Source organism: Sus scrofa, chromosome 14 (assembly GCF_054392235.1).
Source record: "Sus scrofa isolate SSC_HxYL_T2T_F1_AM1 chromosome 14, Sscrofa_HxYL_maternal_Yorkshire_Landrace_v2.0, whole genome shotgun sequence".
Classification (NCBI taxonomy): Eukaryota; Metazoa; Chordata; class Mammalia; order Artiodactyla; family Suidae; genus Sus; species Sus scrofa.
The window spans coordinates 68,021,488-68,037,566 of record NC_139396.1 but is presented as its reverse complement, the minus strand read 5'-3'; the positions used below and the strand labels follow the sequence as shown (position 1 = coordinate 68,037,566).

General features: G+C 58.5%; 2 protein-coding genes across 6 annotated transcripts in view; one reads left to right on the top strand and one right to left on the bottom strand.

Annotated features, from left to right (window-relative positions):
- Nucleotides 1–7,948, top strand: part of ZMAT5 (zinc finger matrin-type 5) — a 24,610-nt gene extending 16,662 nt beyond the window's left edge. For all 3 annotated transcript variants that reach the window (XM_001929010.6, XM_005670789.4, XM_084993606.1), the window contains 3 exons: nucleotides 1,142–1,222; nucleotides 2,365–2,476; nucleotides 7,575–7,948. In XM_001929010.6, coding sequence (XP_001929045.3) covers nucleotides 1,142–1,222; nucleotides 2,365–2,476; nucleotides 7,575–7,704 — 323 coding nt within the window. In that variant the 3' untranslated portion in view covers nucleotides 7,705–7,948. The remainder of the gene's footprint in view (nucleotides 1–1,141; nucleotides 1,223–2,364; nucleotides 2,477–7,574) is intronic.
- CABP7 (calcium binding protein 7) overlaps nucleotides 6,946–16,079 on the bottom strand; it is a 13,024-nt gene continuing 3,890 nt past the window's right edge. For all 3 annotated transcript variants that reach the window (XM_084993601.1, XM_021072790.2, XM_084993602.1), the window contains 4 exons: nucleotides 11,078–11,221; nucleotides 10,020–10,132; nucleotides 9,556–9,709; nucleotides 6,946–9,345 (listed from right to left, as the gene is read on the bottom strand). In XM_084993601.1, coding sequence (XP_084849727.1) covers nucleotides 9,218–9,345; nucleotides 9,556–9,709; nucleotides 10,020–10,132; nucleotides 11,078–11,221 — 539 coding nt within the window. In that variant the 3' untranslated portion in view covers nucleotides 6,946–9,217. The remainder of the gene's footprint in view (nucleotides 9,346–9,555; nucleotides 9,710–10,019; nucleotides 10,133–11,077; nucleotides 11,222–16,079) is intronic.

Here is a 16,079-nt window from a genome sequence, read left to right as displayed (position 1 = left end):
CCTGGGAAGTCAGGCCTTGGTCATCAGCTCTTCAGATGTAGGATGTGATTTTTATCAGCTCATCCAGAACAAGTAAGCACTGGGAGATTTGCAAGTAAATCCAGGAGACACTGATGGGTGTAATAGACTGGCTGATTAAGTTAGCCTGGGAGCCCTACCTCCACCGCACCCTCCCTCGGCAGGCAGGGCTGGAGACGGTAACAGGTTTGCCAATGCCGAGAGGCTGCAAAGGATGCTGGGTGTTGATTTCACTGCTCAGTTCCCAGCTAATAAAGATGCATTTAGTTCAAAGAGATAAAAACCTCAGTGAGCGAAGGAACCAAAGGCAGATGGAAATAAGGGTAGGAAAAATAAGACAAAGCCAGAAGAACGATTAGTCTCCTCCATGCTTGCCTTGAGGTCCTGTGCACTCGCCAAGGGTTTGGCCCCGAGTTTCCCAGCAGTCAAAGCAAAGAGGAAAACCACGGTGATTAACATGGTGTGTAAGGGAGCTTAGCACTGGGGAGAGGTACTGCCGTGGACCTGGGAAGGCAGGGCGAGTGACCACGTTCCCCTTAGGAGACAGTGCTGTCCCTGCAATGGGCACCAGGCCTGCGGGTGAGGGGCTGCCATTCCCCACCGACTGCACCTGATGTGAACACGCTGCTGGCAGGTGACACCTCTAGTCTCCTGTTACCTTGAGACACATTTTGGTCTCCTCAGTTGAGATTTGGAAAACCATCCTGGACTTTGGTACCTCCTTGACAAAGCCTTTCCAGGGAGCCGTCCACCCCTATGGGCAGAGGGCGCCAGGTGGAAGGCAGGAGGAAACAGGACTCTTTCAGGGACCCACCCATAGTTTGTCGGGCCTGGGGGCTGGGGCAGTGGAAGTGCCAAGAGACGAGTCTGCAGGGGCTTGTGGAACCCCGTCCCAAAAGCCTTTGGTGGGCTTTCATCCCCAGCTGGGGGAGGACCATGAACAGGCCAAGGTGAAGCAGACAGGCCACTCTGGCTGCATTTGTGGCTGGGCTGGAGACAGTCCAGGTTCTTCTTCAGGGCCTGGGGTGCTGCTCTTTAGTCCTTAATACCCTGCGCCTAAAAATCCACAGCCCATGGTGGGTGTCCTCCCTGGGCAGTGAGTGACTCTGTCCTTCCATTGCAGGCCAGTGTGACTTCGGCTCCAACTGCAGATTTTCCCACATGTCAGAGCGAGACCTGCAGGAGCTAAGTATCCAGGTGGAGGGTACGTTTCAGGGGGACCCGGGGCTGAGTGGGGTAGGTGCTGGGGAGATGCTGCCCTAGATCTCCCCACCTCCTCTTCTTCTGTGGCTGCTGTGCAGGGTAGGCTGAGTGCTGCCCAGGGTGTCAGGAACTGCCATCAAACCACCCCAGACGTGAGTAGGCAAGGAGCTGTGTCCCTGGCTGTGTTTAAAGTGACAGCCGTGGCTTCCTGCCCGGGAGCCCTGAGGGTGTGCCTGGCCCCACCCAGGTGCTGCTAGCCCACCTGCCCCTTCTTATCAGGCAACATATGTGGGGCCCCAGCTCGGCCCCTGGCAGATCCCCTACTGCGTTCTGGGGCCAAGGGGGTGACAAGAGTGCCTTCCCTACCCTCAGGATGCTCAGGCCTGGTGACTCCCTGCAAACTGGCATATCTGCCTTTGGGAAATGCACTTCTCACTGCTTCCAGTTAGAGAAGAGGAAATTTCCATTTAGATGGTCTTTATCTGCCTTCTCACACAGCCTCTCATTGAGTGGATGGAGAAACTATGCCTCTGGTGATCCCCCAAGCTCTGGCTGCTCACACTCCCCGCCATCCACGTGGCCTTGGGCAGCCAGTGCCCTCATCCACAGAAGGCCTCACTCCCCTCCGACCAGTCAGGCCCGTGGGCAGTGCCCCGCCGTGGGGAGCTGTTGGCACTATAGCCACAGCCCTGGCACAAACACAGGTTTCTGGGAGCTTTCCCAGGGCGGAAATGAGGCCTTGTGGCCCAGGCCAGGGAGCCCTGGCCACAGCTATAGCTCTAGCTCTTCCCCAGCTGTAGTCTCTCAGAACCATTGCCCATGGTGGGGAAAGCACAGGTGTTGCTCTGTTCTGCAGCCCACCCTACTCCTCTGACCCAAGGTTTGGAGCCCTCCTGAGGCCCAAGCTCTCAACACGCTTTATCCTGTGTCCAACTCCAAAAAGCTTGAGAGGCAGCCGGTGTTTTATTTCCACTTGATGGGAAAGCAGAGTGAGGCCCCGGGGGGCGGGGGCGCTGGGGGCCTGCCTGGGGAGGTGGCTGCAAGGTACAGACAGCTTATGCCCCCCCAGGAAGGTTCTGGCTACTTTACGGTTCAGGTGGGGGTAGCTCTGCCCCTCACTTGCCTGTCTCCTTATCCCCACAGAGGAGAGGCGGGCCAGGGAGTGGCCACTAGAAGTCGCCGAGCTCCCTGAGGGCCATCTGGAGGACTGGCTAGAGAAGAGAGCCAAGCGGCTGAGCTCAGCCTCAAGCAGCAGGTACAGCCCCCGTGGGTCCCTTCCTCCTCTAGGAGCCCTCAGCCAGCTTGCACTTGTCTCTACGAACTGTCCAGGGGTCAGACACGGATGTCCCCACAGAACTCCCCATGTGGGGGCCACATCAGGGCTCTTGGCCGAGGGGCATTCACTTGAAGGTTCCTGTGCCTGGGCCTCATCTCCCTGCCTTAATGGCTCCTCCCTTATTGGCATCTGTCCTGGCTGAAGGGGAGGCAGGTGGCCAAGCCAGCTTGACTCCACATCACCAAGCCCACTGCCAGAGTGAGGGGCCTGACCATGGTTACTGAGGTCTCCGTAAGCCAGTCACCACACTGTCCCCTCTGGGGCCCTGCCAGATGGATCTGGTTGCCCTGACTCTGCAGAAGAGGGAATAAGGCTCATGGGATGGTGTGACTTATCCAAGGGCACACAGGCAGAGCTGAGATTGCACAGGGCTGTGACAGGCTCCTTGCCATTGTCCCCCTTGAGGAGGGGTCTGGGGTGGGGCTGACCCAGCTATTGCCTGGGCCCAGCACTCGGGATGCTCAGAAGCAGACAGGGTGCCCTTCCCCCCTTGTATGGGGAGCACTCTCGGTCAGGAGCCCTCAGGTGTGTGCTGCGTGCAGTCCCAGGTTCTCCTCTTCAGGGTCACAGCCAAGACCAAAGCCAGGGCTCCTGGGCTTCTCCACCAGGTATTGAGAGAGAGGGGAGGAAGGATGTGCTCGTGAGCTGCCCGACTTGGTAGTCACCCAGTGCCGGGCTGCCTCCTTGCCCATCCTTCACTGGGGCTTTGGACCTGATAATCTCTATGATGTGGCCTCGTGGGCCAGCAGCCTGGCCAGGGCTGCGGGGTGGATAGTCTGTGGGGTGAGGCCTTCCCTTAAGGCTCTACCAGGTGAGGGCCAAGCTTCTTGTCTTCTCTGTGTCCCCGTGAAGAGAGCTTGTTAAGCTGTTTTTAAATTAACCTTAACCGTTTATAGATTCGTGCCCAGTTTGTCCTCCAACCTGGAAAATATATGGTACAGTCATGACTCATATATTGGAGTGTGACATCCCTTCCTCCTGGTCCTGTGTCAAGCAGCTGTGATTGTGGTTTGTGGACTCCCCCCACCCCCCCAGGGTCTGGTCCAGGCACCCACATCCTGCACCCCAGGCTCAGGGCTGAGGCTGGGGGTTCCCCTGCTCTCCTTCACTGGACCTTGCTGCCTTCCTGCTCTGACTCGGTGGTTCCTCTGCTGGGCGTGAGCACAGAGAGCCTGGCCACCTCCTGGACTTTTGACAAGGGTTCAGGGATACCCCATGGCTGGGCTGGGGGGACCATGGGGGCAGATGCCCCAAAGTCCCTTCCCAGGGACAGATGTGTCCCAGCACTCTCCAGGGCAGTGTGCCTGTGACCACAGACTCAGAGGACTAGGGGACAGAGTGGAGAAACTGAGGCTGAATGACAGGCCCAGAGTGGCAGGCAGAGTGGTGACCACATGGTAATCAGTGTGTTGGTTCTGGGGTGTGCTCCGGCACCCAGCCCTGGCCCTTAGCTGGATGGGTGCCCCCAGTTTGTAGCTGAGGAATCTCAACCCCTCCAGGAAGTTGTAACTGCCTTGGTCACACACCTGCTACCCTTAGCAGCACTTAGCTATCACTTGAGAGAGAGAGAGATTAGGCCCCTGCCCTGGGCCACCTCTGTCACCAGTCTAGGGCTGGCCAAGGGCCCTGTTCAGCTGGAAGTCTGCAGTAGTAGTGCGGTAGTCGGCTGATGGGGTGGCAGTGACTGTTCTGGAATAGAGCCTGCCCCTGGGGACCACCCTAGGCTCTAGGGAGTCTGAACCCTGTGCCCTGGGCTTCTTCCCCTCTGGCCACCCAACCTGGCCCCGTCCAGGGAACCTTCTTTTCCACTTGTTCTCTGTGCCCTGCTTCCTGAGGGCTTGGAGCCAAAATGAATTACTCTCTGGGCAGAGCAAGCCAGTCCAGCCTTGAGGAAAAGAGGTTGTTGGGAGGATAGGGACCATTTATCATTGCTTTTGCCATCACAACCCCGGTCTTCCTCAGCCCTCTCCCCTCAGGCTGGTCTCATGAAAAATGATACCCACACCCTGTGGCCCACAGGCTCTGGGCTGTGCCTGCACATCCCCAGACTCTGGTCTGCAGAGGCAGGGGAGGTGGACTCAAGCCACCAGGCTGCCCCTCTCTGTTCCCCGAGTCTCCTGCCCTCAGGGCAGCCCTGCAGAAGCAGCACCCCCTGTGGCCCCTCTCCACTTTGCTCTCTAAAAGGACACAGCAGCCCCTTCTGGGCTCCTCCCCTCTTCTGCACCTCCAGTTCATCCTCCACACAACAGCCCAATCAGCTTCTAGAACACTCCCTGGCCTTGGCCTCTGCTTAAGGCCAAGGCTTCCTCTCTCTCAGGAGAGCCTGGGCTCCACAGCCCAGCTGGCAGGGCCTGGGGGAGTGTCCCTGCCACCTCTGTGGCCCATGAAGTGTCCCTGCCACCTCTGTGGCCCTTCTTACCTCTCCCACCTGGCCTTCATGTCAGCCCTGCTTGCGGCTTCTTAGATGTGGTGGGCGTTTCTGATTTGGGGGAACCTTGTGCGCCCTCCTCCCTCGACCTGGAACTGCCCCCACCCCCATCCCCAACACCAGGCAGAGTCAGACTCATCCTTCAAGCTTTAGCTGAGACATCTCCCTTCCCACCCCGGGCCTCCCCCTCACAGCCCCGCACTCACATTTCCTTCAGCCCGGTGTGGGCTCGGGACAAATCGGTCCCAGGAGAGGGCATTTGGGGGAGCAGGATCCCGGCCTGGAGGACTCTGCCTGAGCGTTAGTGCTGTGGTGCTCTTGTGGGGTGGATCTGGGCCCCCCTCTTCCTCTGTGGGCGTATGTTTCCACCCCCTGGGACACAGGGCACAGATGGTGGCCCGGCCCACCTGGGCCCCCTGGACCTGAGGGCTCCGACCTCACAGGCTGAGTAGGGCCCTCAAGGTGAGCTAGGCAACCCTCCTTGTAAAGGTGGAGATGGAGGCTCAGTGAGCCCCCCTAGCGTATCGGTCACCCCCTCAGCAGACGGACCCCGAGGCACCTGCCAAGAGCAGACAGGGCAGAGATGGGGGGGGACGGCCTCAGACAAGCAGACTAATCCCGGCGGCGAGGCCAATGCTCGTCCCTGCTTTCCATTGTTGGTTCTTCAGATTGTGACTTTATCCTCTTAATCTCCCTTCTGCACCCCTCTCAGGGCCGGCACTACTGTTCTGGCCCAGGCACCTCCCTAAGACTCTTCCCTCATAAATTAGACCATGACCGGGGACAAAGAGGCCACAAGAGAAGCCACGGGCAGAGTCCTGTGCCCCTGTCTGCCGCATGAGGGCCGGAGGCCTCCACTGCTCCCCATCACAATCTCTGTGGAGAACTGCGGTTGCGCCCACCCTGTGCCAAGCCCAGGCTTGGCTGGCAGCCGGGGCTCTCCCTTCCAGCGACTGCGGAGTCTCCCCCACTCCCACCCTTCTCTGCGGCTGGTGGAGTTTATGAAATCTCCCCGGCGCCATAAATCATGCTGGGAGCTGCTTTCTGTGCTTTACAGCAGGCAACAGAGCAGGGATTCCCCTATCCTCCTGCCACAGGAGGCCCCCGGGGCTGCCTGAAGCCCTGGCTGGCTCTGGCTCCTGCAACGGGTCAGGCCTCAGGGGGCAGCTGGCTGAGGCGGTGAAGCAGCTCTACCTCCACCCGGAGGCGTGGGGCCTCCCCTGTTTCTCACAGGGGGCCTGGGACAGTTCTTTCCTGCAGAGGGCTGGACACTGTGACCCTGAGTCTGCTGGGAGCTGCCATGGCCTCGCCTTCAATGAAAGTGGGGCCTGGGGGTGGGCTGAGGTGCTGCTGGAGCTGAAGCTCAAGGGGCCAACATCTGGGGCCCATGTACAGGTTGCATTCCAGCCCTTCACCCCTGATCCCACACTGTGTCACTTGGGCACATGACTATGCATGTCAGTTGCCTCTCCTATAAAGTGGGGTTCACGTGAGGCTTCTTGAAGTTCCTATAGGCCATAGTGCCTGGCCCAGAGCAGTGCCCTGTCAGTGAGAGCACCCATCGCGGCTGTTTGGCATCAGCAGACATTCACTAGGTGGCCTCCCTCTGCCAGGCCCGGCTCTGGGCACTGTGAGATGCCACCCCAGCCCTTGGCCTGTCGCCCTGAGAGCTCCAGTCCCACAGGGGAAACGTGAGCTCCCAAGTGGGTTCAAAGTAGCCTGAGGGGCAACGCAGCCCTGGAGTGGCAGCCTGAGTGGGGGGTCAAGTCCAGAAGGCCTGGAATATGCATCAGTGGTGGGGGAGGCGGCCTCTGTGCCTCAGTCAGCTCCCTTAGGACAGGGCCTCCCCAGGCTGGGCACAGAGGGTGGGCGCTTCAGGTAGACCCAGGGTTCCTAAGAGGTGGCTCCGGGGGCGGTGGACCTTAAGGGGGAGGAGAGTGAGTAGCATGAGAAATGAGGCTTTAAAAAAAATTTTAGACAATATTTTTTTCTGATTTCAAAGGCTTGCGTGCTTGTAAAACTTTTCTTGAAAAGTATAAAGAGGTAAAAAAAAATCACCCATAATTGCACCACTCAGATAGAACCACTGTTAACATTTTGCTGTGTCTTCCAGGTTTTTTTTATGCATTTATATAGGTTATATATCTTTAAACAAAAATAGTATCATGCTATATACATTATTTTATAAGCTGCTTTTTCTCCCTACTCATATAGTACATCATGACACCTTTCCTCATCAGTGCATATAAGTCTGCCTTAATTCTTAACGCAGGCTGCATAGCATTCTCTGCTTTGGACGTGCATATATATTTAATCAATCCCCCACAGGTGGACACTTCGGTTATTTCCATTTCTTATCGCTCAGTCTCTGCCCACAAGTCCCCCTATCTCCTTGGGCTCATTTCTAGAGGTGAGGTGGCTGGCTCAAAGGGTCTGCATGTTTTTGAGGCTCTGCCTTCCAGAAAGGCTATACAGGCAGCTGGCCCTCCCCACAGCTGGGGTGGTGGGGAGAGTGAGCTGGGGGAGGTGCCCCAGCCAGGGCCTGGGCTGTACCCCACTCTCATTCTCTGTCCTTCTCTTTCTCTCTAGAGCCGAGCCCATCAGAGCCACTGTCTTCCAGTACCCCTTGGGCTGGCCACCTGTCCAGGAGCTGCCTCTGTCCCTGCGGGCACCCCCACCTGGGGGGTGGCCCCTGCAGCCCAGCGTCCAGTGGGGCTGAGCCCCACATCCCTGGTCAGCTCTCAAGTCAGTCACAGTAAAGATAAGGGCTTGTACTCGGGACACTGAGGACCCCCTCCTGCTGCACCGCTATTACCTGGCCTGGCCTCACCAAAGCCTGAGTCCCTCCCAGCCAGGTGAAGCCCTGGTCCGGGCTCTGTGCCAGGCAGCTCCTCCCTCCCTCCTTCACAGGACATCTTGGGAAGACTTCCTTTGGTTGTTAATAAAGAAAGTCTGTCACTACAGTGGTGTGGCTGTTCTTGGCCCTCACCTGGCACCCTCAGCTCCCTGCTCTGGCCCCAGGTCAGAAGTGGGCAGGGCCAGAGTGAGAAGAGTTCCTCTCCAGGGTGACGGGTGCTTGCTGCCCTTCTCTCCTAGGGGCTGGCAGAAGGGGGCCAGCGGGGAGGTGACTTGCCCAGGTGAGAAGTAGCTCTGGCTTTGCGCGGGGGAGCTGAGGACTCAGTCTGCCCCTCACGTCTGCCCGTGCTGAGCTGACACAACTGGGGCGGGGCTGGGAGCTGGGTCCCCGGCCTGGATGGTGTGAAGTGGGGAACCCAGGAGGACCGGCCCTAGGCTTGGGACAGTGGCCTGGCTGGGCTTCTGCCCTGGAGGGACCCCCCGGTCAGTGGGGAGAGCAAATAGGCTGCTCAGGTGATTCCCAGCCTCCAGGTCCCAGCTCTGCTTCATGCCTCAACTGCACTCCATGTCTAGAGTCCATGGTGGGGGTGGGGCAATGTGGCCCTCAGGTCACTAGGCCTCTGGTGGGAGGGGCCCAATGGGTGGGGTACCTTCCGGGCCACCTCAGATGCTCCATTTTCTGTGGGCTTCTGCCCTTCCTAAAAACCACCATTGATCATTGATGGGGGAACTGAGGCCAAATCTGAGAGCCCTCTGAGCCTCAGGTTTCTAATCTTTGAAATGGGCTGATTCTCCAGCCCCGGTGGTTGTGGAAAAGGGCTGGGCTTGAGTCTAAGGAGAGTCAGAAGGAGGAACTCAGCAGAAGGCCAGGGGCTTCCTCAGGCCATGCCAGGGAGTAGGGCCCAGGAGACCCCAGCCTCATGTCCCTCTCCGGGAGTAGCTTTCTGCCTATCCCCACACTGCCCCCCATGGCCCTGGGCAAACCTCAGGGACCAGGGTTGGGTTGGCTGTGTGGCCCTGAGCACATGGTGCCCCATCCTGTCTGAGGGACCTCAGCAGCCACAAATTGCTCCTTAATTTCCCAGGAGCCCCTGGACAGTGGGAAGAGTTAGTGCTACATACAGGCCAGGGTGGGGCAGGTTGCAGGGGCGCGCCAGGGGCCTGTCCTCAGAGCCACCACCAGGCCCTTCGCAGCCGGGCTGCAGCTCCATGCAAGGCCCATGGGGCAGGTGGGTGGGGTCGCTGGACATCCAGGCCCTGAAGTGCACGCAGTGGGGCCCAGGGAGCAGGCTGAGGGAGGGGACTACAGGCAGTGGTGGGTGTGGAGCTGGCCCCACCCCTTGCGCAGCGCGCCAGACCGGGTGCCCAGGAGACACCTATTTCATGCCACTGCGCAGCACCTGGTTGGCCGCGATGAGCATGACGCTGATGATGAAGGCGATGGCGAAGGCGCAGATCAGGCTCTTGCGCACGCACGTCTGGCGGATCTGCTGGTTGGAGCAGGCTGCGGCCACCCACCAGAGAGACAGAAGGAGACAGCTAAGTGGTGGAATCAGGAGCTGCCTTGCACTTCTGCACAAGGCTCATCCCAGGTGGCACACAGGGACATGAGGTTTGGTGCAGGCAAGGAGGCCCCCCCCCCCCTCTGGGAGCCCCGGCCCCTCCCCTGCCTGAGCACTGGCCCGCCTGCAGGGTCCCGGGGTGGGTCACTCACTCTCCACGTCCACAGGGCACTCCTCCGCCGTGCCCAGGTGGCTCTCCTCCTCTGTCATGATGATATTCTCAATGTCCTTCATGGACAGGTGCTCACAGAAGGTGTCATAGAGCAGCCGCTTCAGCTCGTCCACTGTCAGCTTCTGCATGTCACACTTGGGTGGGGGGAGACACAGTGTTCCGGCCACCGCCACCACCACAGTCCCCACCCAGCACCTGTAGCCACACAAGCCAGCAACAAGCCTCTAGATTCTGGAGGGCCAGGAACCATTCATTCCATTCCTTGTGTCCTCGACTGGCACCAGCCTCCCCAGGGAGCCCATGGCCCCTGAGAGAGAAGATGTCCGGTGTACAGAAGCCTGAAGGTGTCACCCCCTTTCTATGGTGTGGGCCCGACCTGTCACTGGCCCCGGTACAGCCTTCCACCGTGTGCACAGGCCTGGGTCCCAATCAGCCAGGGTGTACCTTCCAGAAGACAGTGTCAAAGTCGGTGCCGTGGAACTTCTCTGGGATCCCCGAGGTAGAGAGCTTGGGTCCCAGGAGCGTCACAAACTCCTCGAAGTCCACTTGACCATCACCTAGAGCATGGGCACAGGTCCAGTCAGCTGGTGAGGCTGCACCTGGGCACCCTGGGCCACTATGGGACCTCAGGCAGGTCCACTTCTCAGATCCCTCAGAATCAATTTCAGGGATACCTAATGGGCCAGGCTCTGGGCTGATGCTAAAGCCACCAAGAGTGCTAAGGCCCCACCTGACAAGGTGGGGGCGAGGGGCGAGGCGAGTGGGCCTCGCAGGTGGGAGACACATTTCATTTCAAACCCCACGTGACTCCCCAGCACCCTGCTGCTGTCCTGGAGCGAGTGTGGGGCCGGACATCCACCCCACCACACAGGAACCGAAGCTCAGGATGAGGGATCCACCTGTCCAGGCCACCACCTGCCTTCTGAGTGGAGAAAAGGCCACGGGGATGAGCGGAGGGGACTGGGCTTTACTGCTCCTTATGAGTTTCTCCTTAATAAAATGCCAGGTGGCAAATACAACTAATTAACTGACTTTTTTATTCTCTGTGAAGGGAACTGAGATCTACTTTTCTGTACTTTAAAAATGTGGGGGAATACAGACCGAAAAGGGCAGAGTCTCCAACCTCTAGGTGTGGCCAGGACTGTTACACTCTCTCTGGCTTCAATGTTTTTTTTTTCCTGGCTGCACCAGTGGCCGTGTGGAAATTCCCAGACCAGGGATTAAACCCACCCCACAGCAGTGATCCGACCTGCTGCAGTAGCAATGCTGGATCCTTAACCCACTGAGCCACAATGGAACAAACACCCCGGCCTCAATTCTCCAGGCTGGGAAATGGGGCCAGAACTGGCCACAAACTGCCATGGGCTTGGGGGAGGCAGGAGTGGGGAGAATGGAGGCCCCCGGTGGGCTCAGTTGCAGGGCTCAGGCCCCAGACTCAGCCCCTGCAGGTGAGGGGTGAGGAAATGAAAGCAGCAGGGCCTGGGGGGGAGGGGGGTGCTCACCGTCCATGTCCAGCCGCTGGATGATAACCTCCAGCTCCACCTCATTGGGCATGTAGCCCAGGGAGCGCATGGCTGTGCCCAGCTCCTGCTTGGAGATGAAGCCATTGCCATCGCGATCAAAGACTTTGAAGGCTTCGCGGATCTCTGTGAGAGGAGCAGAGTAGGTCAGGACTTGACTCCTGTCCCTGACACCCCACTTCCCAGACCCCCAGGATCCCAGAGCCTGCAGGTCTGGTCAGAGACAACTGGCAGGTGGCCCAAGAGTCCATTATAGTGCTGCCTCCCAGGAGCTCAGGGCAGGCCGAGCCGGCAGCAAAGGTATACCCTGGTTGGCAGCGGCAGCGTGAAAGCTGCCCAGGGGTCTCAGCTGCACAGGCCGCAGGCCGAGCTCCCATAGCTTCTCCAGGCGTGCTCGCGACGACCTCGTGTGGCCAGTACCACAGGTGCCACTGTGCAGGGGAGGACGCCAAGCCAGGCAGCCTCGTAGCCTCCAGGAACTGCCTACAGCTTCCCTGCCCTCCCCCACACACTCCTTCCATCCCCCTCGCACTTCCTCCCTGAGCTCAGCTCGTTAACATCGGCCAACACTCGTTAATGGAGGCCACGTGAGGCAGCTGCGGCTCCAGGCTAATGGGCTGGCAGCTTGGCTCAGAGTGCCTCCCAGGAGCCCAAGGTTTGGGGGAAGCCAGAGGATGGATGGAAGGGCTGCAGCACACCCAGGCCAGCTCAGTAGTGGGGATCACTCCCCTGCCATCGTACAGAGGGGGAGACTGAGGCCTGAGAACCTGGGCGACTCAGGGATGCGGATCAAGGTGCTGGGCTGAAGTCTGGGAACTTCCCAGTAAGTGACCTTAGGCCAGCCTCAGTCTTACCCGCAGTAAAATGAGCAGTAATGGTGTGAGGATGAAAGAGTTTTACCAGGGACATCCAGGAACTGTTGAGGGTTGAATGGTCCTAACCTCTCCCTGTTTACCTTTGTTCCATCTGTTTCTCTGATTGCTGTCCTTTCATTGTTACTCAGCCCAAGAGGGGTTGGTGGGCAGGGAATCTCAATCCACTCGCACCCTTTCTGCTCCGGCTCTTGGGGGTCTCTTTGTTCAATTCATTTTCACCTAAGCTGTTCCCCCAGGTGGGACTCCAGTAGGCAGAGGTAAGCTCGTGTGTGTGTGTACATGCATGTGTGCTCATGTGTGTGCGTGTATTTGGAAATAGACAGATGAGATGCACACCTGAAAAATGAGACCCAGGAGGCTAGGTGCCCAACCTCAGTGAGGGGACAGGCCTATTTCTGGTGAGGGTAGGAATTAGGCTGGCTCAGGCCTGGCCTTAGGGATCTGTGAGCCCCTGAAACCAACTGTGGAATCCTGCCTCTGAGGGTCCCTCCTTGATTCTGTTGGACCTACTACAGTCCAGAGAGGATGGTCATATGTCCCAAGTCACACGGCAAGGTGGCTTGGGCCAAAGCCCCAAGCTTTATCAGGCTCTTCCTGCCTGGTGTCTGCACCCAAAGCCTAGAGGTTCCAGCTGACATGCAGGCCAGGCCAGAGACAGTGGCTATACCTGAACTGCCTAGGCCCCCAGACCCTCTGACTCTGACCACCCCCTACCCATCCCAGGCAGACCTGAGAATCTGGTCTCCTCTCCACTGGCCCCTTGGCCAGTAAAGCAGATGGGAAGGGAGATCTGGGCCAGGTCCAGGAGCTTCAATAAACCCTGGATTCTGGGAACTCCAGGCTGACTCCCACCTAGAGTTTTCCTGGGCCACTGAAGAGGTCGTGAGCTCCCCACGCCAAGGGGTGTGTGAACAGAGGCCCAGCAGTTAGAGAGACTGCTGAGGGATTCCAGTCACCGGGAGTCTCTGGGCGATAGATGCTGACCTCTGCCTGACCCTCCACACACACACACGGGTTTCTGACTGGCACTGTTGTCCTTCTGACCCAGCCACAGGTTCTGTCCACCTCAGGTATCGTCAACTCCAGCCCTAGGGGCCCTTTCAGTCCTGATGAAAGGGGTTCCTTCTGACTGGGATGCCCCACCCCTCACCGTGTTGAACTCTGATGCATCCCTGGTTCTCAGCAGGGACGGCCGCACTTCCCCAGCCCCTTCCCTGCCCCCCAGCTGACTCTGCCCCTCCTCTGGGCTCCCACAGACCCGACTCTTCCCCCAAGGACTCCTTCCTGACCACACTGGATCGTGAACCATGAGTGTCATGACAGCAGTGACCGGGTCAGTCTTGTTCCCTGCTGTGTCCCTGTCACCTGGAAGAGTGTCTGTCATTCAGGCATAACCCTTTGCTAATCAATGGTTAAGTGGATGACTGATTCAGGGAACCCACCCAGCTGGAGCACAGGGACAAAGGAGCTGAGCAGCAGTTCATGCTCCACTTGGTGTGAGGCCATCACTCAGAGCCCATTTACTCTTAGTTTACAAACGATCCCAGTAAGGGCAGCATCGACTTTCTATTCCCCAAGCCGGCAAGAAGCAGTAGGGAAGCTGAGGATGCTGTCTGTCCCCTTGTAAAGCCCCTAAGGATCCCGCCTCCACCCCATGGACCACCACAGAGGAGGGGGAATCAAGCCGAGGTTAGGGATGGGGGAACCATCCTAAGACCCCAAGTCAGGAGCTGGTATTATGGGGAAGTGGGAACCTAGGTCAGGCACCCCATCTTTCTGGATCCTCACCTGGGCAACCTCAGGATGGGATGGCAAAACCCTGGACCCCCAGTGGGGGCCGCAGTGAATGCTGGCTCTGCCCCCTGCAATGAGTTGGGGTCCAGGCTGTCCTTCCCAGCCTGGCAGGGACCAGGTGTGGCTCCCAGAGCCCAGAGCTGCTGCAATTGGAACCCCTGACTGCCTTCTAAAAGTCTTGAGAGGGAGAGTTCCCTGGTGGCCTAGTGGTAAAGGATCTGGCATTGTCACTGCTGTGGCTCAGATTCAATTCCTCACCTGGGAATTTCCACATGCTGCAGGTACAGCAAAAAAAAAAAAAAAAGTATATTAAATAAAATAATATATTTTCTTGAGAAAATGCACTGGAGACAGTGGAGGGCAGGTGAATCTAGGAGTACAGGGGCAGACAACAGGCCCAGACGCAGCCCCTTCTCAGGCAAGACTAACCTCCCAAGACCACTAGATATTTTCTTTTTTTCTTTTTAGGGCCACACATGTGGTAGATGGATGTCCCCAGACTAGGGGTCCAATCGGAGCTGTAGCTCCTGGCCTGCGCCACAGCCACAGCAATGCGGGAACCAAGGCACGTCTGCAACCTACACCACAGCTCATTGGGCAACACCAGATCCTTAACCCACTGAGCGAGGCCAGGGATCCAACCCTCGTCCTCATGGATCCAAGTCAGATTCGTTACTGCTGAGCCACAATGGAAACGCCCTCACATCTCGGTCTTGCTCTGTGCCTTCACCCTTACTGAGAGCCCTGTCCCAGCACCGGCTGATTCCCGAGACCAAGTCTAGGAATCGCCTTCTCTGCCAGAGAATCAGCACCAATTCACACAGACACGGGGTTAGATCCCAGCTCTCCTCCATCCTGACTGAATGACCTTGAGCAGGTGTTTGCTCATCTGTACAATGGGGCAGCAGAAACAACTAAATAAGAAAACCAAGTGTGTAAGTGTTCAGCCAGGCTGGACCTGGCTCAGAACAGGATGCTATAAATCAGAACGTCCCAGACGTTCCGGCAGAGCCGGAAGGAGAGGCAGAACTAGGGGAGCTTAGGACACCAGGACATTCTCTCTGCTGGCTGGCACCAGGACCTGGGGGCCTGGGCTTGGAGTCTGACTCTGCCACCCGGCAGCAGAGAGACCCAGGCAAGGCACTTCCCTCTCTGAACCTCAAGAACCTTGTCTGTGAGGTGGGAACGTGACTCTTGCCCCGTCACTGAGGCCTGGACAATGCTGGGGGCTTCCAGAGTCGGGTGGGTGTCATGACTTTCTTGCTGCTGCTGCTGCCATTGGCACACCCTAGCTGGGTGTGTTTCCCCGAAAGCCTCGCTCTGTTCCCGCTCCATGAGGCCGGGGGAAGCCTGCTGTGCTCCATCTTGGCATGGGGACGCCTGGCCCGGGAAAAGGCTGGCAGGGCCTCTGGGTTTCCAGGCCGACACTGGCCCCTACCTGCTACCTCTAGCCTGACACCCCCAACCCCCTCCTCTGAGGAGCTGCGTTGGGGCCTGAGTCCCCAGCAGGCCAGCACTCTGTCAGGGAGCCAGAGTCCAGAGAGGGGGTGTGTGGGCTGGAGGTCACTTTGAGGGGGCGGTGTCTATCCTCTGTGGTGACTGCCACTCTCCATGGCACTGGCCCGGCGCCTCACCACTTTGGCCTCCCTGAGTTTCTGGCCTGCACGAGGCAGCTTAAGAGGGAGGCTGGTGCAGGAAAAGGACTCCTCTGGCCGCCTATATCCTGAACACCCCCACTTGGCCACTCTCGGTGCAAGCTCCACCATCTAATGGAGCAGGCCAAGCACCAAGCCCAGAACCCTGTCTTGGTGTCTGTCTGGTGTCTGTCTCCCTCCTCCTCTCTCTGAGAAAGGACTGGTCTAGGGCTTGCAGCTGCCCCAGTTCCCACCCCCGAGATGCTCAAGTCCACCTATCAGCCTCCGTGCTCCTGCAGACCTGGGGTTCTCTGCTGTCTCTGTCTATCAGGGAGAACCTGGAAGACCCTGTACCTCTGCCTCAAGGAGGGAAGCTGTGGACCCAGGCCAGCTCTGCCCAGCCACGTGTACCCTACTCCATGGGTCCCCAGGTGCCTCTGCCAGATCAAGCCCCTCTGTCAAGCCCCTTTTCCCCCAGCCCCTCCTCACAGCTTGCCTTTCTGGCCAGAGCCCCCCTGCATACCCTGTGTTCCTCCTAATGGGCCTCTCCTGTCCCCCCTACTTCTCCCTTCTTGGCCTCCCTGCTGCCGCTCCCAGTCCCTGAGCCCCCACAACATGCCAGGCCCGAGCTGAGCACTTCCATCACATCCTCTGTCACCAGTAGCCCTGGGGAGGGGCAAG